Source organism: Gadus morhua, chromosome 2 (genome assembly GCF_902167405.1).
Source record: "Gadus morhua chromosome 2, gadMor3.0, whole genome shotgun sequence".
In the NCBI taxonomy this organism is placed as follows: Eukaryota; Metazoa; Chordata; class Actinopteri; order Gadiformes; family Gadidae; genus Gadus; species Gadus morhua.
Window position 1 is genome coordinate 13,426,503 of NC_044049.1, and position 21,774 is coordinate 13,448,276.

General features: G+C 41.7%; 1 protein-coding gene across 1 annotated transcript in view; it reads left to right on the forward strand.

Moving 5' to 3' along the window:
- Window positions 1–3,886: 3,886 nt before the first annotated feature.
- LOC115529950 (Na(+)/H(+) exchange regulatory cofactor NHE-RF2) overlaps window positions 3,887–21,774 on the forward strand; it is a 29,289-nt gene continuing 11,401 nt past the window's right edge. Inside the window, exons 1-2 of the mRNA XM_030339100.1 lie at window positions 3,887–4,626; window positions 5,735–6,040. Coding sequence (XP_030194960.1) covers window positions 4,420–4,626; window positions 5,735–6,040 — 513 coding nt within the window. The 5' untranslated portion in view covers window positions 3,887–4,419. The remainder of the gene's footprint in view (window positions 4,627–5,734; window positions 6,041–21,774) is intronic.

Genomic DNA, 21,774 nt, shown 5'->3' on the forward strand with positions numbered 1-21,774 from the left:
ATTAAATATTTGAATCGCTTGACAGCTCTAATATATATATATATATATATATGTATATATATATATACATATACATATACATATATATACATATACATATACATATATATATATATATATATATATATATATATATATATATATATATATATATATATATATATATACATATATATATATATATATAAATATATATATATATATATATAAATATATATATATAATAAATGTTTGGTAAATAAAATACATACAAACATAATTCTCCCCGTTGATAAAAAAACAACAACACAAGAAACCCATGGAGCGGGGCCAAATCATCGGTCAAGAAAAGCAGCGTGATTGGCTCCAAAACCTCTATAAGTGAGGTTATAGACTTACATTGTACAGGAGACATCGTTCTACCGCTGGAGTCATAATTCTAGTTGAGAGGCTTGGTTCACGATTTGGGAACGAAAAACTAATCTTGAATCGTTTAGCCATGCTGAAAATATGCTTTTTCTTTTTTTGGTAAAAATGGGTCCAAGTCACTATGCTAAGGATGGATTGTTCCACCTGTACAATTTAATTGTATTGCCTTATTGACCTTGCTAGATAGCATCTATCATTAAATCAATAAGCTTGAGCAGCATCAACCATGTGACAAGAGGTAAACAAAGACATGCAAGATAACAGCATAGCACTCCACAAAGTGCTATTTTGATCCTCCAGACAAAGTCCATTTATCTCGCTAATTGTTTTTTTCAAAAAAGAATTAACATGGTATGACCGATTACAACAACCACCAAGCAAACAAACAGGATTATCTGTTATCAAAAAAAGTAGTTCAGTGAATATCCATTGTTTTCAATGTCATCAAAAACAGCTAAACAACAAAACTCTGTGTAACCTTGTCAATCTCTTCCAAATAATCATCTAAGTCACCAGGTCTACTGTTTAGATGTCTGGAAACATAAATCGAATCCACCTCAATCATTAAAGGGGACATATTATGAACACTTTTTCCTGGGGTTTGGGATGTTGTTTTGGGTCTCTGGTGCTTCCACACTCATACAAACTTTAAAATAAGTACGTACATGATTTTTTGAGTGAGATATTTCTGAAAGTACAGTTACCGAACGAGCGAGTCAGTTTCAATGCCCCCTCCTATGTAGGAAGGGGGCACATTTGAATATTACCTCCCACTGCCCCACCCGGCGGCAGCCCGGCAGCTCCGGCGGGAGGAGCTCGGCGGTAGTCCGTCCGCTCAGCTCCTGGAGTGCAATCCCTTTCTCCTCCATGTCGCAGTTCAATCTGGACTTCAGAGAGTCAAAGCCAAAGTTCCTTTCCCTCAATTCTTCTCAACCATGGCCAGGATAACCCCCACTACGTGTCTTTCTTATTTTGGAAGTACTAGAGACGTCAGACTCAGTCTTTATGATTCATAATATCATCCGAGGCGCACATAGCATTTTGTGATATTAGATATTAGATTAAATAGATACCTATATATTACTTTAATATATAATAATATTGTATAATACTTTATTTCACGATAACTTCTCAATGCCGTGAAACGCTCCGTTCACTTGCATGGGCCCTTCACAACTTCCGGCGGTGAATTATATTTGATAATTCACCGTTGCTAAGTATAATTGACCGCTGTTAAGGAAAACAAAGGATTTTTGCCTCTAATGACATCTTTGGTATCTCTCTGCAAGTAGTCCGGTAACTTGTCAACCCCAGCGTCTTTGGTTGCTAAGCGACGTCAAAGTCTTTGGCGGACTATTTCTCTGCTGATCAGCACTACGAATGCTGGTAACAAAAAGGCACACCATGTGAAGTTATTTTTTCGTTTTGGCAAGTAGCTGTGTAATAAGCGGGATAATGTATAGAACGTCGCCGGTCATTATCGAAAATAAGCCCCTTCAGGGATGTGTTGCATGGAATTCCGTCTGCACCTTTCATTGAAACGAACACTGATGATTGATTTTTGTGTATTAGTAAGTGTGGAAGATGTAATGTGCCCCCTTCATTCGCTGAGCAGTTTAAATCTTTGAGGGCCCATAATTTTGCTGTGACAAGACATTCATTCCCTCTATTCTCTGGAAACAAGTGAGGCGTATCAATATTTCACTGATGAGACGAAACTTTCTGCTGACGGAGGGGATTTTTCTTTTTTATGAGCTATTATTTTATGAAGTACTACCTAGCATTATCAACGAACCGATTTAGCATGTCAAATTAAACTAATAAGCCCCAATCAGTTTGCTAGCTCGTTTACCAGAACCCCAATATATACTGTGTGTGTGTGTGTGTGTGTGTGTGTGTGTGTGTGTGTGTGTGTGTGTGTGTGTGTGTGTGTGTGTGTGTGTGTGCGTGCGTGCGTGCGTGCGTGCGTGCGTGCGTGCGTGTGTGTGTGTGTGTGTGTGTGTGTGTGTGTGCGTGGGCAAGATGCTATCCTTCAGGCAATTACGGATCTAAGGATTGAACTACTCATCAGAGCCGAGGCACAGGCCATCGAAATTCGCAATCAGTTCGACCAGCTCAGAACAGAACTTAAAGGTGTCATTCCCCGAGAAACCGTTTAATCTTATTCCTTTTGAAATACGATAGGTCATTCTGAGTTGCATATGCATGATGAAAGTGAAAATTTTCTTCTACCTCGATTGCCTGCATTAGCAAATGAAAGAAAATAGACGCATAAACGAGCGAATCTGAAAAGCCTCACCAACTGACGTCATTTGGTGAATTAGTATTCATGGCCTGGCCCACCTTGGCTTGCGCGGCCCACGGGAAGACAGGATTGACTTTGCAGCCAGGTGTCACAGCAATGTGCTTACATTGCGGAACAAGTTTGTACCTGTGCTATTTGTGGCGACAACAATTCAACGATGCATCTCTTGGCCAAGAAAGAAGACTTGAGGGAAGTCCCGGGCACTCCCACAACTCCTGCCGCTGTGCCCCGGCTCGGGCATCGTGGCCTTGGCACCACCATCGGGGTACTACGGCCGGGGCACGGGGGTAGTCGTGGCAGCCGGGAGTCGCGGGAGTGCCCGGGCCGCGGTCACAGGGAATGATGGCCAATCCAACCATGCTCAACATGCTCTCTCTCTCTCTCTCTCTCTCTCTCTCTCTCTCTCTCTCTCTCTCTCTCTCTCTCTCTCTCTCTCTCTCTCTCTCTCTCTCTCTCTCTCTCTCTCTCTCTCTCTCTCTCTCTCTCTATGTCTCTCTGGTAATTTAATTGGTTTCATTACTGTGACGGACAGTGCTGTTAGCCAATCACTTGGCTAAAAAAGAGAGACACATTTGCATGTCATGAATATTCAGGAGTAAGTGCCAACATCATGTCGTTCCTCCTCCCCCACACTAGCACAGCGTGAAAAAGGGAAAACCAGAGCATTTTTTTTCACCAAAACCGACTCACGGGGCATTCATTGCTACTTGTGAGCACCGCAAAATTAATGAAAAAACTATGCAATGGCACCTTTAAGGTAGCAATGATAATGCTAATGCCAAAAGTGAGGATCTGGAAAAACGGTTGGTCAAACTCGAATCTGCAGCCAACGGCCATTCCGATTTGATGACGCAATTAATAATTGAAATATATAGTGACATTATTATACTGGCAGTAAACATTATTAGGCAGTGGAAATAATATGAGTTTGCTTTGGAATGTAACAAGACATTTGTTGTCGAGGAATAACTAATGTAATAGATGTTATCTTGATTTTCATAAATGTAGCCTAATAATAAATAACGAAGAAAAAGCATTTTTTTAAATAATGTATTTGACGTTTCATCGTAGTATAACCTTAATAACCACTAGGGGTCAATGTTGAGTTATATACGTTCCTCAAGTTTAATGGGGGTGGCGCTATTGCACACAAATCCCTGACCCTGTTCAGATGGTAATTGAATCCATATTTGACAACTGGTTGTAATGCTTCAAGGTAATGAGGACAGGAGTGATGGACAGAAGTGCCCAGCCGTTCTTTCTTGCCTTTTGGAACCATGCAGGTTTTCACTGTAGTCGAGTAATCGGTCGTTATTTTTAACCATGATGAGGAGGATGGGGTTATGATAACTGAAGTCTGTACCACCACGGATCGATTTCGAAGTCGCCAGTTTACGGTTCGCTCGTTTTTTAGCACTCGCACAAGAACGCATGACTTGTTGCTCTGCTTTTCACGCTAGTTTTATTGCATGAATTTCGATGGAATTTACACGCACGGAGTTATAGCCTATTCGGGGGTTGCGAATGATTAATGTTTAGCAACAGCGTAGTTCGTTATGATAAAAAAGCGTAGGCTTGTGATATGGTGGGGGATTCGATCTGCTAGAGTTTGACTTGCTTGTGGGGTTCCACATTATAAACTTATCGGCGTCTTGATAAACTTTGAACGAGCGCGAGTGCGAGGGAGCTTTGAGACAGCGGGGGAAATGGCTGAGGATGAGAAACCACGGCTCTGCTGTATGACGAAGGGGGAGAACGGGTATGGATTTCACTTGCACGGCGAAAAGGGAAAGAGCGGGCAATACATTCGGAAAGTGGAGGCCGGGACAGCGGCAGAAGTGTCGGGACTGCGCGCTGGGGATCGCGTCATTCAGGTGAACGGAGAGAATGTGGAGAAAGAGACGCACCACAAAGTAAGTATAGCCTACCTATTGTCAGTGTTATTCAAATGAATTGCCTAAATTCTTGCATACAACTTAGACTTACAAGTCCATTTATATTACTTTCTTGAGTTATAAACGCACTATTCAACTAAAAACTCCACCAGGTCAACTAAAGCGACTAAGAGTTCACTATAATTTATATAGGACTATACATTTAACAGTGGAACTTTCAATGATATTCATTTCATAAATGGACGGTTCTGCCAGTTCCATCCTTATCCTGTGTTGTTGTTACGTCGTTAAAGACTCGGGCCCAACGTGTTCTCTGCTGTTGTGTTTTCCTCGGCAGTAGCCTATGTAAGACAATAGAGTCGAAGCAATGTGTTGACGTTTTGAACGTAGGCTTACGACAGAGCTGTGTCATGCTGGGTGTATTTTGTTGACCGGAGATATTGATGTGGTTATGTGTTAATTTCGTGTTTTTTATTGGTTTCTCTTCTGCTAGTATAGCGATGGCAGTTTTTAGGTAGCAGCGTGGGCACTGCTTGCGTGATTATTTTGTGATCTACGTGTATTAGGCCTACATTTAATAATATACAATAGGCCTACATGTGTATGATACATATTTTTGAAAGGGAAATACAAACATAATTTCACTATCGCTCTCCACTCTTTACTGTTTTACTATTATTTCATTTGTCAGACACTTTGATCCACTGCGACTTACAGTGAATACAGAGACAGTTCATTACCGAAGAGGTGTAGGCCTCTTGCTCATTGATAACCCTAACCCTGTAGGCACAAGTAGACCAGCTCTATTTATTTTTCATTTATTTACAATTTAGTCAATTCAGGAAACTGATTTATCCAAAGCCACTCAGAATGCTTTCAGAAATGAGGAGGAGGTTTCAGCCTCTTGCTTGAAGGTGCCTAAAGACAGACTGCATTCCTCGGGCATTTGAACCACAAGCCCTCAACCCAATCCAGCTGGCAGCAAACCACCTAGCCACGACATAAACCCCTACATCCTTCTCTTCGCTGTCACCTTCCTCATGTTGCTCCCTTAAACCTAATTTAAAATTGCTGTGTGCGATCTGCTTGAACACTCATCTCCTTTGTCCTCTGCCCTGGTCCGCAGGTGGTCCAGAGGATCAAGGCGCTGGAAGGGGAGACCAGGCTGCTGGTGGTGGACCGCAGGACAGACGAGCTCCTGCGCAGCCTCCGCCTCACGGCTACCGAGGAGATGGCTGTGAGGGTGCCCGCCCCCGCCCCCGCCCCCGCCCCCGCCTCCACATCCTCGTCTCCCCCGGGGTCGCCGCCGGGGTCGCCCCCCAGCCCAGGGGGGAAGAAGAGGGAGAATGGCTCCGTGCCAAAGCAGGGGCAGGGGGGCCCCGGGGTCCAGGGCACCAAGCCCAGGAGGTCGGCCTCGAGGGCCGCCAAGAAGGTAACTGACGGGGGATGGGGGCTGGTTCTCTCCTCTATGGTTCTCTGGATCTCAGGTTCCCTCTTCTCTGGTTCTCTGGTTCTCTGTTATATTGTTCTCATTTTCGCCGGTTCTCTCTTATCTGGTTCTCTGGTTCCCTCTTATCTGGTTCTCTGGTTCTCTCTTCTCTGGTTCTCTGTTATATTGTTCTCGTTTTCTCCGGTTCTCTCTTCTCTCAAAGTCAAAGTCAAAGTGTGTTTATTGTTGCATGTACCAAATTGCTTCAGCACAGCAAAATTCTTACGACTTGGCAAGCATCATTCATCTACGCAGTAGACGTCATACATATAACAAAAATAACATAAAACTCTAAAACAATATGACAATAAAAAGTAACATTTAACATACAACAATTTAAAAAAACAACATATATCTCTGTAGCAGAGTAGAAGGGCTGGTTCTCTGGTTCTCTGGTTCCCTCTTCTCTGGTTCCCTCTTCTCTGGTTCTCTGGTTCCCTCTTCTCTGGTTCTCTGGTTCCCTCTTCTCTGGTTCTCTGGTTCCCCCTTCTCTGGTTCTCTGGTTCCCCCGTCTCTAGTTTTCTCTTCCCTGGTTGTTTCTGAGTTTCTCTCTCTCAGTAGAAGTAGAAAACTTTATTGTCCACGTGGGGCGGCACAGTCGCACTTCATGACAGGACATTAGACATATGACACAAACAGACAGTCCATACATCAGACACCGACAGACATAACATGAAGAGCATACATCACACACTACTATACACTATACACCCTTGGATATGACCAGGCCAGCTGGAAATAGCTTATTTTGACTGATTTAAGGCTTTTATGGCTTGTGGTACAAAAGAGAATTTGGATCTGTTCTTGGTCATAAGGGGTAGGCAGAAACGACGACCAGATAGCACTCACTCTCTCTCTCTTTTACCCCGATAGGTAAGGGTGCTTTGTATCCTTGGTGGACTTATTTTCTTATATTTTCGACTGTCACAATACCATGATACACTGAGTCTTAGCACAGTGGGAATCAAACCATTAACCCTGGAAGGGCCATATAATCTATACGGCTTAGCTATAGAGACTCAGAACCGTTTGTTTATTGTCATTTATTTTCATTTTGTGTTGTTTCTTAGCCCAGCAATGAATTTAATGTCTGTGGAATGGTATCAGATTTGGCTCCTGTCTACTGCTGCCCTACATCACAACGCCTCCACATAGAGCGCTGAAATTAGTGCGGAATCTGGTTCTGTTCCAGAAGGGGAAAAAATAATAAAAAGCTTTTGCAGTGGATTGCAGCTGCCATAATCAGCTCATGGTATGAAGGGATACATGACAAGCAGATCATTTTCTTTCTTGTCTAAAACATCTCAAGTACCTTAAACTGCTGTTGGTCATCTTAAAGTGCCACTACAATGCATTTCTGTGTCAAGGGGCCATTATGCAGTGCCAAAGTATTTAATTTTTTCCTCTCTTTCATGAAAATATAATTGTTTAATTCTTGTGATTTTATGTATTTTCTTTTCCTCTTCAATACATGAATACTGCCTCTTTCGATACACAACCAAGTATGATGCATCTCTCCAATGCTATTTGAAATTGGGTAAGCATTAGCATAGCAACATCAGGCATGGTAGTCCATGTCTGAATGGTCTGGATCTGGATGTAAAACAATCCAAAATTACATTTATATTATTCCACCTTAGACTCTAAGACGCAAAGTGTAAATGTAAATATTCCATACTAATAAAGCCCTTTGAACTGAGTTTCACTTATCATCTCTATCAAAATATTACTTCATGTTGACGGAAGGGACCGGATGTGTGAGTGTGTCTGTGTGTGTGTGTGTGTGTGTGTGTCTCTCTCTCTCTCTCTCTCTCTCTCTCTCTCTCTCTCTCTCTCTCTCTCTCTCTCTCTCCGACTGAATCTTTCTGATTTTCTGAGTTGATTTCTGGAGGGCTTCTCCTTGAAAAAGTAATACATATTGATTTCCGCTTTCAGCTCTTACATAACATGAGGGTTGGCCCTGCTCCTACAAGAGCAAATATTAGGCATAACCAATAAAACAGTGCTATCCTTAATACAACTTTAACAACATATAGACATTTGTATACGTTGTTATACAACATGCTGATGATACGTTTTTCTATGTTTGTGTGTATCAGTTTCAGTCTTTGTGTGTTTGTGTGTGTGTGTGTGTGTGTGTGTGTGTGCGTGCGTGCGTGTGTGCGTGCGTGCGTGTGCGAATACCAACAGAGCCTCACCTCAGTTATTTTGGCTTCATGAGCACAAGACAAGTCCCAGTAGACTTGGAGGGAATACGATATGGCTAAAAGTTAAGCTAAAGTTTGGACAACTCTCTCTACTCTCTCCGATTCCTCTCTTTCCTTTGGCCCTACTCTCACGATCTCTATCTTCCGACCTTCCTTCCTTTTATTTTACTTGACATCTCCCGCTCTCATTGCTGTGTGTGTCTCTCTTTATCTCCTCCCTCCCCCTCTCTCTTTCGCCTTATGTCTCTCTCTGTCCCTACTCCCTCCCCTCTCTCTGCCTTCCCATGTCTCTGTCCCTTCTTCCTTCCCGCTTCTCTCTGACTGCTTATGTTTTTGTGTGTGTGTGTCTCTCTCTCTCTCTCTCTCTCTCTCTCTCTCTCTCTCTCTCTCTCTCTCTCTCTCTCTCTCTCTCTCTCTCACTCTCTGTCCCTCCCCCCTCTCTCTATCTACTTATGAGCCTTTACAATCAATCATGGCCCCTGAATGCTTTAGTTTCCTGTCCTATCTCAACTCCATCGCTACCAAGCAAGCCAGTCTCCGTTCGCAGCTGCACTCATTGATTGCGTAGTTTATGTGTCCCAATTGAGAATAAGGAGGAAGGAATGACAGTTAGCTATTTACTATTGACGTTAGAAAACACTTTTTTTAAGGACGCCTACAGATAGACATTGGTGTTTAAACCCACCACCTTTGGGCTGGTACCCCAGCTAGTAGCACGAGTTTTAGCTAGTTAGTTCATTTGGGATTTTCACAGACAGAGATTGCTGTTCAGACACACACACACAAACAAAGAAATAAACGTAAATAAAAACAAGCTGTCAGAATGGAACAATAAGATGTGGACAGGCACACCATATATATCTTATTGACTTGATATCCCCTGCCTGTATTTGTGCTGATATGTTCGATGCTCTGTGAGTGTATGTGTTTAGACGATACAGGACACTGTCTGTATTCTGTAGTCTATTTTATGGTCTGTCACCCTGGTCGTCTTTCCACCGCATTCCTCTCATATTGACCCTCCTGCTCATGATTTATTACATCACAGACACAACCCAGGGGGTCTCCATGCGTGTGTGTGCTGGAATGTGTGCATGCGCGTGTGTGTGTGTGTGTGTGTGTGTGTGTGTGTGTGTGTGTGTGTGTGTGTGTGTGTGTGTGTGTGTGTGTGTGTGTGTGTGTGTGTGTGTGTGTGTTTATGTATGAGTGTGCATGCATATGCATTAGGGCTGCATCCATAGATCAAATGCATCGCTTTCTGAAATCTGAAGGCAATATATTACATAATATAAAGACTAATCTAAAATCTAGTTTTGGATTTGTAAGAGTTACTTTGAAAATGTAAGAGTTAAGAAGCGGGGTGCAGGGTCCAAACGCCCTACCCTGGTATTATTAACAATGATCTCTACGAGTTGAGCAGCACGGGGCAGAAAAAAACAGCATCAACCTTAATCATGCCATTGGAATCCATTCCAAAACCTAGCAAGAACACAACAAACAAAAGAAACAAACGTTCACGTTCTGAAGTTGTTTGTCTTTTAAAACCCTGCCAAACCTCAATTGTGTTTATTTGGTTTTGGATGCTAGAAAAGTCAGACTTACTGCCGGATTGGTAGGCTGTTTGGCTTTTTGTCCCAAGGTAACAAAGAGATAGATATCCCCTAGACCAAAGCATATTGCAGATTGATTGCTCTGAATCAATCTGCAATAGCCTTCTTAATGAATCTCTCTCTCTCTCTCTCTCTCTCTCTCTCTCTCTCTCTCTCTCTCTCTCTCTCTCTCTCTCTCTCTCTCTCTCTCTCTCTCTCTCTCTCTCTCTCTCACGCTAGGTTGAAGGGTTTTTCCATACGTGAATGTACTAAATAACTCCTCCCCAAGTTGGATCAACCCTCTTTCTGATACATAGACATTGTAAGTCCATGCCCTGCGCAGAAGTCTTGGCCCGACAGAGGACCTTCCTGTATTTACAACATTTCACCATATGGTTTTTCGGAATTTCCAGTCTGGTCCACTGGAAACATCTGCCCCATGCAGAGAGCCAGCACATCTGTCTAAACAGTCACCAAGCAGTCCTAGATTAGAGGAAGGTTGTGCTTCATGGGGGACATGTGTTTACGTCTGTGTGTGTGTGTGTGTGTGTGTGTGTGTGTGTGTGTGTGTGTGTGTGTGTGTGTGTGTGTGTGTGTGTGTGCGTGTGCGTGTGTGTGTGTATTGTATCTGTGGCTTCTTCAAGGCAGGCTGTGTGTGTGTGTGTGTGTGTGTGTGTGTGTGTGTGTGTGTGTGTGTGTGTGTGTGTGTGTGTGTGTGTGTGTGTGCGTGCAAGTGTGTGTCTGCTGCTTTATCAAATCATTTTGTGTTTGTTTGGCTTTATGTGTGTGTCTGTCTGTCTATTAATATCATGACTTTTGCTTGGTCTGCTAATTTTTTCTGTGTTGGGAACTCCAATCTGCCCGTTTGGCAATGTGTCCTAACAACACACACACTTTATGTGTTTAGTTTTAATTTATAGTCTATCATAAAATGTGATTGATTCGTTTAAGAGAAACACTATATTTTTGGTTTGTTTCAGCCGGACACAAAACAATTATATGTGGTGGTGAATTCTATTTGAAGTTCAATATTACCCCTTTTTTGCTTCCTAATCTCAATAGCTCAATGATGGACAACTGATTTAAGATTTTTCTTGTTTACACATTGGAGAATGTTTAACACATCTTTCCCCAAGGGCCACACTATGTCCTGCGCTATAATATGAACAAACCAATAATAACGAATTAAACTGGGAGACGTCTGCCCATATGGCGATCTGTGTCTGACTTTTGTTTCAGAACGGACGTAACACACAGATATATCCTTGATGATGAATAAATTACGTTCAATAATAAATTTAAGAGACAATCGTTGGAGAGACATTTCATAGACTTGGTATAAAATGTATTGTGGGCTGTATATACAGACAGAACACACCATTAAATGTAATTGTGTGCTTTGGCATTGATGCTATCATGAAGGATCCCCTTAACGTCTAGTGAAGTGCTTCTATCTGGTGAAGCTTGGTAGGAATGGAGGTTCTGCGGGCCTCAGGCTCCACCTTTACCTTTGCCGGCTTTTCATCCTGCTTTTTTTTATCTCTCGTGGATAGGAGCTTGTGTCTTTTTATCTAGCACGGATGGGCGCTAGCTTCCTCGTTCCTGCAAGTCATTTTTCACCTAGCTGGGATGCATGCGTGTGAGCTGCTGTAGGGATCACCCCCTCTGTGTCAACAGTAACACAACATGACCAGTGAGTTTGCATGTGCAAGTTTATACAAAACGGCACGCAATCTGTGAAGCACATTTGTTTCTATCTGTGGGGCCAGGCAGACTAAACAACAGCCTTACAGAGGATAAGCATCAGAGATAGGATTCACATGGCACCACGTCTTCCAAACGGTGCTCATCTGTATTCTTAATTTATTGTTCTTCCTTATCTCTTCAAGCGTTGAACTCAAGTCACTGCCACGCTGCGGACTGCTTGTTGTTGTAGAGAGACACGTTTGTCAGAAACATGACAATCAAGGACACTTGCTTAAAATATATAAGTGTGTTTGCAACAGTATGATCGTTTTTGCTTCTGCCCTCTTGATGTCAACAACGATCCTGCTTTTGAAACGGCTTGGAATATCATGATTAAATGATTGCAGTTTAGAATGAGTTGCGGATGTCGTGCAGGGTGAACGATCAGGCCTGTGAAGGGGCAGAACACGGGATCAGAGTTCAGGGGTCACTGGGTCAGGAATGAATAATAACAGCAATGCATATAAATCTGGGAGTAGGATGGTTTTATGTAGGGCCCGACCGATATTGATTTTTGAGTGCCGATGCCGATTATTTTCAGAGAAAAATTACGATTCCGATTTAAAGGGGCCGATTAAAAAAAAAAAAAAAAGCATATAAAACGTAGTTGTTGATACCTTAAATATACTTTAAACCCTTTTGACGAATATGTGAATTGAATGCAGAACCTTTGAGTGTTTTAGAATACATTTACAGTCAAAAATGAGCTCGTGAGCAGTGACTAACACGTGCGTGCTGAGCAGTATGGTCTCACCGTTAGAGTCTACAGTATAACAAATTAACACGGCCTGGGACCTAAAGAAAAACAGGCACAACATGCTCAAAGAACGCGTCTTGTGTACATTGGTGAGGTGAGCGCGCAGCTGCCTGAGCGAGCGTGCTTTCATGTTGTACGGTAAAATTCAATCTCCTCGTTTTTACTCCAGCTTAAGTTGTTAGTTAGCAAGGCGAGTAGGAGCACAATCTGCAGAAAAGAAAGAAAAAAATAAATAAAAAATCGGTTGTAATCGGCGTCTTTTTGGCCGATGCCGATTTTTTTCAAAAAGGCTATAATCGGCCGATTAAATCGGCAGGCCGATTAATCGGCCGATTAAATCGGCAGGCCGATTAATCGGTCGGGCCCTAGTTTTATGAAAGCTCTTCTGCATTGCTGATAAATTGAGGTGCTTTGACCTGTTGGACCCTCAGAACAGCAATTGCAATCAAACAAGCTGATACACACACACACACACACACACGCGCACTCACAGTCATACTAATAGACTCAACATGCACACCAATAATCACTAAGACCTGGGGTTATGAGTGCTGCATGTTTTTTAACGTAGTGTTATTTGAAGTAGCAAGTACTGGTAAAACGCTTTGAGAAATGCCAGCTAAAAATGATGCTTCTTTTATTTGTCTTCAACATTTCCATGGTTCTGAATGACATAGTAGCAAAAACACAATACATCTGTTTGTATACCGCAGATTAAACTAAACTAAATTTTTCTTCCTCATTAGGTTACTTATCAATTAACTTTTAGCAAAATTTGAAGGATCCTCGTCCCAAACAAATCATGGCATGGTTTGAATCATGTGGACTTTAAAAAAAGAAAAAAACTCAGTTTCTCAGACATTGGAAACATGTGTGGGCTGACAGCTTTAAAGTAACACGAACATCACAATAGAGAAGTCTTGGGCGGCGAGAGAGTACAGAATTCCAGCTCTCTTCTGTCCTTCTGTTCTGGTCTCTGTGCTGTCTGTCATCCACAACGTAACAGCAGGGCCCCCAATGTTTCAATTGTAATGATGAGAGGCTTTCTTTGTACCATTTTTTACACACAGCCACAATGCAATGTCTTGTATTACCTTGATTACCTTTCCCTGATTTTGAAACCTATAATTATATACATCTGTGTGAGGAAAAGTTTTGTCAAATTGCAGCAAATCAAGGTTGAATTTTAACATCAGCAAAGCTGAAGCTGATGTCTCTGTAATGTGAATGTGGTTTTGACTGTGTCTATGCATGTGTATGTGGGCTTGTATGTGTGTTTGTGTGACCTGTGCTTCTGTGTTTGTGGGACCTATGCATTTTGTGAGTGTGTGTTTGTGTGTGTGTGTTTGTGTTTCTCTGACCTATGCGTTTGTTTGTGTGTGTGTGTGTGTGTGTGTGTGTGTGTGTGTGTGTGTGTGTGTGTGTGTGTGTGTGTGTGTGTGTGTGTGTGTGTGTGTGTGTGTGTGTGTGTTTATTTCACCTATGCATACTATGTATGTGTGTGTGTGTGTGTGTGTGTGTGTGTGTGTGTGGGTGTGGGTGTGTGGGTGTGGGTGTGTCTGTAGTAGACGCGTGGTATGCTACTTGACATGCACATGGTCCCTGGGGAGGCCAGGGGTAAGGGATGGGGCGGGGGCTGAAGGGGTTATGGTGAGGCCAGTGTTGGGGAAGGAAGTGGGTTCCACATGTGTGTGTGCATGCACGTGCACACACAGAAGTTGAAAACATGGCATCAACCACACACAGGTATTCTTGCTTTTGTATTGTTGTAAAGAAAACATGCAGAGGAAAAAACATTTTATATCCGAGATGTACGTACCTTAACCAATTATATTCTGTCTGAATGTCTACACGGTTTTCATTCTCTGCAGTTTCAATAGTGGAAGTCATAATTTTAGTGATTCAGTGAATTGATGAATTGAACTGATCCCCACCAACCAATGAACGTTTTTGGCCTGACAGCCTATCTCATGCTCTTTTACCCAGCGAAAACTAGTTATGAAAGCCGGTCCTCCTGGCTGGGAATGACCTTCGACCTCGTGACCTGAGTCCTTTGAGTAACACGTCATATTTGACTCCTTTGGACAATTTTTCATGTTGTCCAGGGGTGAAGGGCCGTCTGCCCTTCATTTTTTAATCTGCAGAATTTATTAACTGTTTATGGCCCAAATGTTCAGTGGTACATTTTTTAAATAAATGGTGGGGTAATGTTTTATTCTTAATAAGTCAAAGTATGTGGAGATGCTGAACTGTGATTGGTGGTAATGAAATCATCTCGGTCAGTGATTTATATATAATCCCCCTAGCCCAAGCTACTGTGAATAATTAATCAGCAGTTGATATATTTAAAAACGGTTAAAGGTTTATACTGTGTGAATATAAAGGATGCAGGGATAGTGTTGTGTCTAAGGTGTTTCATTGCAATGGTCTGAATTCGATCGCTAGTTTCTGTAGCCTACCTCCTAGGCATCCTTCGGCAAGATGCACTCACCTCCTACTTTCTTCTCAATGACCAGTGTCTGAATTCACTGTAAGTTGCTTTGCATAAAATAATGTATGAAAAGGGGAAACCTACACAATACTATTTGTCTACCAAATCTTCTTAAACACAATACGAACATGTATCTGCTAGAAGTAGACCGAGTGGCAAATGTATTGAAATACATGGGAAAAAAATTGCAATGTCACTGGGAGCCGACACCATTCAGCTCCATGGTGATGGACCTGTGGGCATGTGCAAAAACCTGGATGTGGAGCAGGACAGTGGATCTGAATGGGCAGGCTAGAGGACTAGAGCACTAGTAGGAATGCATGCAAAATATATTGTACTGTTATGTTGACCCTCACATGAGACAACTCTAGCCGTGGGAGTGAATACAGAGAGAAAGGGTTGGATAACAGAGGGATAGGAAAATAGAGAGAGGTAGGGTTGAGGAATAGAGAGAGCGAGGAGAATAGACAGAGGTAAGGTTGGAGAACAGAGAGAAAAGAGAAGATAATAAGAAAGATGCAGAAAGAGGCCGGCTCAGGTGGAGAGAAAAGGTGAGATGCTATCAGTTGATGTGTGTCACAGCTATGGGTGCATTGTCCTTCATAGCAACAGAAAAACAGAAAATACATCCAGAAGTAAGAAGTGAACCTAATGATCTACAGCTCTGACCCTCTCCTAACACCCACACTCATGCACAACAACCCTCTGGTGTTCTTCTGTTGTTATTTTGTCTGGACTGTCAAAGTGGGAGAAAATTTAAAACGGGAAAAATGTATACACACACATATACACATGCACACACATTATTGGCTCATCACATTATGGATTTTCAGTCTGTATGTCTGTCTCTCAGTCTATATGTATGCCTGTCTCACTGTCTGTATTTCTGCATGTGTCTGTCTATCTGCCTATCTTTCGATTTTCCCATCTTCCATCACTGCACATCCTGTTGAGTATATTTTGTTTCCTGACGCACAAACATAGGCAAGCGCACACAGGCATGTTTGTGTCTCCATAAAGTCATGAACCCTATTCTCTCCCTCTTGGGGGGGGGCTAATTCGCAATCTCTCACACACACAAACTCACACACAACCACTCAATCAACAAGAGACACACACACTCACTCAATTACTCACTCATACACACAGATACACACTCACGACACCAACACATAAATCCATCCACCGACACATTCAGTCACTCTCTCACAAAAAAAATAACCATCCCTCACACTCAAAACAACCATCAGAGATGTGTAATGAAAACCTACATTAGCGTCATGGCGGCACACCCAGTCCAGTGAAGTGGTCTGCGCTACGCTGATAACAAGGGCGTTATCACATGCTTTCAGCTTGTTATCGTGTTTTTCCCCCAAACATCTGACCTTTGGCTCATCTCTTTCTAGTCTGACTCTCGTTCAACCTGAGCATCCACATCTTATAACTTTTATATAATTGCCATTATCTATTTTGTGTGTTTGTGTTTGTGTGTGTGTGTGTGTGTGTGTGTGTGTGTTTGTGTGTGTGTGTGTGTGTGCGCGTGTGTGTGTGTGTGTGTGTGTGTGTGTGTGTGTGTGTGTGTGTGTGTGTGTGTGTGCGTGTGTGTGTGTGTGTGTGTGTGTGTCTGGGTGTTTGTGTGTGTCTGGGTGTTTGTGTGTAGCTTATTCTATCATTTTTTGTAATTGTCAGCCTAATTAGCCTGAATACCACACATTGTTCTGAGTTACTTTCTCAGTTTGTTGTCGAGATGTAAGCCACAAGGGAAATCTGATTAACATTCTTGGATTTTTTGCGAACAAATGTTTTTTTATTATTTAGTTGTTACCTATTGTTTAACTTCTTCTTCTTTCACTGAGGTTGAAATTGTATAGACTTTAGGCTTTTAAATGCATTGAAAATGTATCAACCGAATGGGGCTAAAGAAAGAAGGGAACTAAAATAATAAATTATCAAAGAGGAAAAAACATGGCAACTTAATTGGAACGCAATTTCTCCAACATGGTTGGATGTTTGTGAGTTAGCCGGGCTCGCGCCTTTAATGTTATTTTGGCTGGACTGTCATCTGGCTAGGTTGGTTAATTGAACTTCCTCCACTAAAAGCCCCCCTTCGGTAATCATGTGAGCTCGCTCGCCAAAATTGGGCTCAGGTGTGGTTGCATATTATCTACTCTATTGGCGTTGTCCTACCAAGACACATCTGCAGTTAAACAAGGATAGAATTAAAGAACATCTTGAATGTACCACATGTTAAAGTAAACCTTAAGCTAGTTATCAGGTGTGTCGTTTCCTTTGGTGAGTATTCTCATATTGAACAAGTTATGTCTGGGTTTTTGTCTTTTTTTTCTGGTTGATCTGCAGTTTACGTTGTGATGGACAATTCTGAGGGGCCAAATGAATAGTAAGCTATGTTTTATCTTTTTGTTGACTGGTCGAGGGATAGAGAGAACTAAAGAGAGCTCGAGGGAGAGAGGAAAGCCAAGAATAATGAATACAAGATGAAGACAGCTGGCGTTGGGTGTACAGAACGAAATTCTGGAGAAAAAAAATGGAACGAGGGAGAGAGAAAGAGAGAGATAGCAAAATTAGGGACGTAAAAATAATTACCGAGCAAAGGGAAGCGTGTATTCGCTCCTGTGTTGGGGGCCCGGCAGCCTGTCGTTGATGTATACAATTTATCATTAACTTTCTGTCTAGATCTTTTGGAGCACAATCGTGTAATTGACCACGTCTCCTGTATCATCCGCCTGTTCATGATTATACTTACTTTCTTCTTGAAAAAAATAATGGTGAATGCTGTGGATCAAAACTTTGGACCAAATCCATGTTATCTTTGGGATTGATAGCTTAATTATTTCATAATTTGTCCCTTACATTTTTGAAAAATGGTTATGGAATATAAATGACATTACAACTGTAGTCCTTTGTTGGCATGAGGATTAGGGTCGAGGGTTTTACAGTTTTTAACATCATTTTCATGTTTTCGAATTCTAATCTCCTTCTCTCTATCTACTGTAACTGATTAGACTCAAACTATGACAAAAATCAACCTCTTCATTATTTTGAGGCAGCAGGTCACTTTGGTACCCCTCTTCTATTTTTTTTTTTAACCTCTCCCAACATAACTCCAGAACAAGACTGTAGTGTATTTATTTTCTTTGTGGGTCCTCCTATGTAGCCTCATTGTCTGCTGTTTTTGGTTCTCTCTTCCTCTCTTTCTCTTGTCCTTTTTCTCTCCTATCTCACGTTGTCTCTCTCTACCCGTCTTGCTCTCACTCTTAAGCTTCTCTCTCTCACGCAGCACAGTCATATTGTCAGCAGACATTGATGCACCTAACCAAGCTGTTAATTGGCCACAGGTGTGTCTCATTCCCAGAGGTCACGTCAACCTAAACCAACACTTAATTAAATTAATAGAACAAGAGCTTGACAAGAATGATGATATATGTTATATATTATATAAATGTATGTACATATATATACACATATAGATAGCAAATATCTACCATATATCAGTACTTCTGATAGAGCATTTGACTATTGCCAAAGACCTCCACAGAAAGTAACAATCCAAAGACTTGAATGTTATTCAATAGAATGAGCAAGCATATTCCTGTAGTCTAATTCATTACAACAATGATGCATTACCTCTGCATTATTTTATGATTACACCAACTGTGAGTGAACAGAGTGTGATTTCAGAAAGTAGAAGGGCCAAAAGTTGAAACACAAAGATTTTAAATGCATTTAAAATAATGAAATAAACTACACACATTGAGCCATGGTCAGCACCAGAGCCGCATGTCACATTCTTACTGAGACCTGAGCGCTCTCTACCTTTACCCACTAAGCTAATGACACGCACACGTTCACACACACACACACACACACACACACACACACACTCACACACACACACACACACACACACACACACACACACACACACACACACACACACACACACACACAAACATAAATATTCACAGATGATCAAATGTAGTCACACACACACACCCTCTATCATTTAATACAGATTGTTAGGTGCTATTGTAATTTGAAGTCTTTTCTCTTCTTCAATCCAGTCCTATATTTCTGATCTCTTCTAATCCCACAGAAGGCTCAAGTGCAACTGTGATATTGCGTGTGAAAGTGAATGCTTTACAATAATATAAGTCGTATTCGTCAAACACATAAGTACTTGCTTTCATGCAGAAATATTCACACACACACACACACGCACGCACACACACACACACACACACACACACACACACACACATACAAATACACACACATTTTAACTCAACAAAAAACTGGCAGAACCAGTTGGGCTTGTGTTTAAAACAGGGGGTGCAGGAAAATAACCTCGGCTAAAATCAAGAAATCCAAGAGTTTTTAGAATTAGGAGTACCGGTAAGTGGAAATTAAGCCATAACTAGGTGGGCTGTCTACTAATGTATGCCACTGTTACGGTGTAACAGTGTTTTCGTCAAGGTCACGGTAGAACGACGAGGTGTGTCGTTCTCCCAAAACCTTGCTTGCAACAGAATAGAGAGCAAATAAAATACTTTCGCTCATAACACAGTAACTGACCCGGCCCGGCTCGGACTGGGAAAGGGACGCAGCATAACACCAGGTTGAGTTGGTGAAATTAGAACGATTTCTTACCAGGAAGTTGTGAATGACATTTTAAAAGTCTACACCCTACTTTCCCCCACTCATTTCAAGGTAAAAAAAACCTTGTCTTATAATCTGGTCAATTTGGTACCTGCAAACAACTTTTTTGCTGTAGATTTACAAAAGGATATCCTAGAAATTATAATTTTATAGGCATAGTTCCACTTACTAAGAATTATAAGCGCCGAAAGTGCTATGAAATTGACCTGAATGTATTGGATCCTATTGACAAAACTAATCGGCACATCACATGTGCACGCATCGCACACACATGCTCGACCATGCACGGTCAATTACAGGTTATGTGTGTTTCTTAACCTTCCTTGGCTGTGAAGGGGGTTAATAGGTGGACGACTAGTGGGACGATGCCCCCATCCCACTAGAAGTCTGATCCATTATTTAACACGCAGAGATCTGGTTTCACCAACACAACCAGCACCAAGGCATGAGGCTCGCATTGGCTGGGGAGTACATGGGCACACGCATCAAATACACACACACATACACACAAGCACACACACACAACACACATTACACAACACACATTAACCCTAACCACATTACACACATTACCCACACAGATATGACACACACGCACACACACACATAAAACCTATGCATACACCAAACCCACACACACAGACACCAGAGGTGCGTTCAGAATCGCAAACATAGGCGAACGTTCGCGAACGATTTTAAAAAAATTCCGTTAAACGAACATAAGCAAGCAAACGTTTACGAACATAGGCAAACTGTCTGAAGAGGTAGTTCTCCACAAACACTTCGGCTACGTGACATTCGTTGCCATGGCATTAAACTAAACTATATTGAAATCATTTACTCCTTTCCTACACAGAAAGCAATGGATAAAACGTTTCATATAGCCTATCTACACCCTTACTTCAACTGTTGTCTTTTGCATCCTAAAATGCGATTTGAACGTTATATCGCAGTGGGTACAACTTCGGTGACGTAGCCCTCTATTCTTGAATTTTCCGTACTGGTTGTCTGCAGTAGGCTTTCAACGAGGTCGACCACTTGCAAACCCTCTTCTGTAAACTCTTCCATTAACATGGAGGCTGCCGCTAATACCATGGCCTTCGTATCCATTTTTTTCGTTTACAGTTTGTTTAGAACGGTGTTCAAAAATCATTCAAAATTAATTGTTTAATGTCAACGCATTGGTTGCGAACGTTCGCCTATGTTCGCTGAACTTGAACGCACCTCAGATAACAGCACAACAAACATGCACATACAATGTATTTTTACTTTTACTTATACTTTTACTGTTAGACTTTCAGACTCAAACAATGTCTGAACTTCCTATATAACGAATTGTCCAACTGGTTTATTATTAAACGTGCAGCAAGTTCACTTTGTACATATTATAACATATATCACGAGTATAAAACACATAACAGTTATAATACAAAAGTTACTGTATGTGTACTGTATGTATGGATATAATGTCCTCTTATGTTCTTTATATTACATTTGATCACACACGTACAAACCAAACACAGATATTTTTTTTTTCTGATCAGCTCATTCTGCTGTTGGGAGGAGCTTTCTCTCTGGGACATTCCTGTTTCCTGATCAAAAGCTAGTTTGGTGACAAAGGGGAATATCTGCCGGCCCTTGTGAAAATAAACTGTTCGGGAAACCAGAACACCCTTTGTGTCAATATAGTTGGTCAATCTCACCCCGTTCTGCCCTTGATGTTATTCACTTATTCTATGATGGATTGTTACATATTCCATAGTCTCTTGGGTGGGTGGGGGAGGGGGGGTTGGGTCATCTAAACTGTATCCTTGTAGGTTAAATCTCTCGCTCGTCCTGTTCGTCTTTCTGATTGTGTCATGAAATTGGCTAGTCGTTGTATATTGTTAGCTACATTAGCCCTTTTTAGTAAACCAGCCCAAACAGAGACAACACAACTTTACATTGTATTGCACACACAGCAAGAACATGCAATGTATAAATTGGTGACCGGAATAATAGCAATGTAACCAAGTGTGTAAGAGCCTTTAAAATCAACATAGAAATGACCAACGTAGTACAAAAACAAGGAAAATGAATCTTCACGGGGGCAGCCATCACTGCTCTCGGTCTACTCTCAGATTTCCGAGAGATGAAGACAAATAGGGGGCGTGCCTCCGAGAAATGCCGCAAGAACTTTCGACTCGGAAGTCTTGAGTCTTGAGGAACAC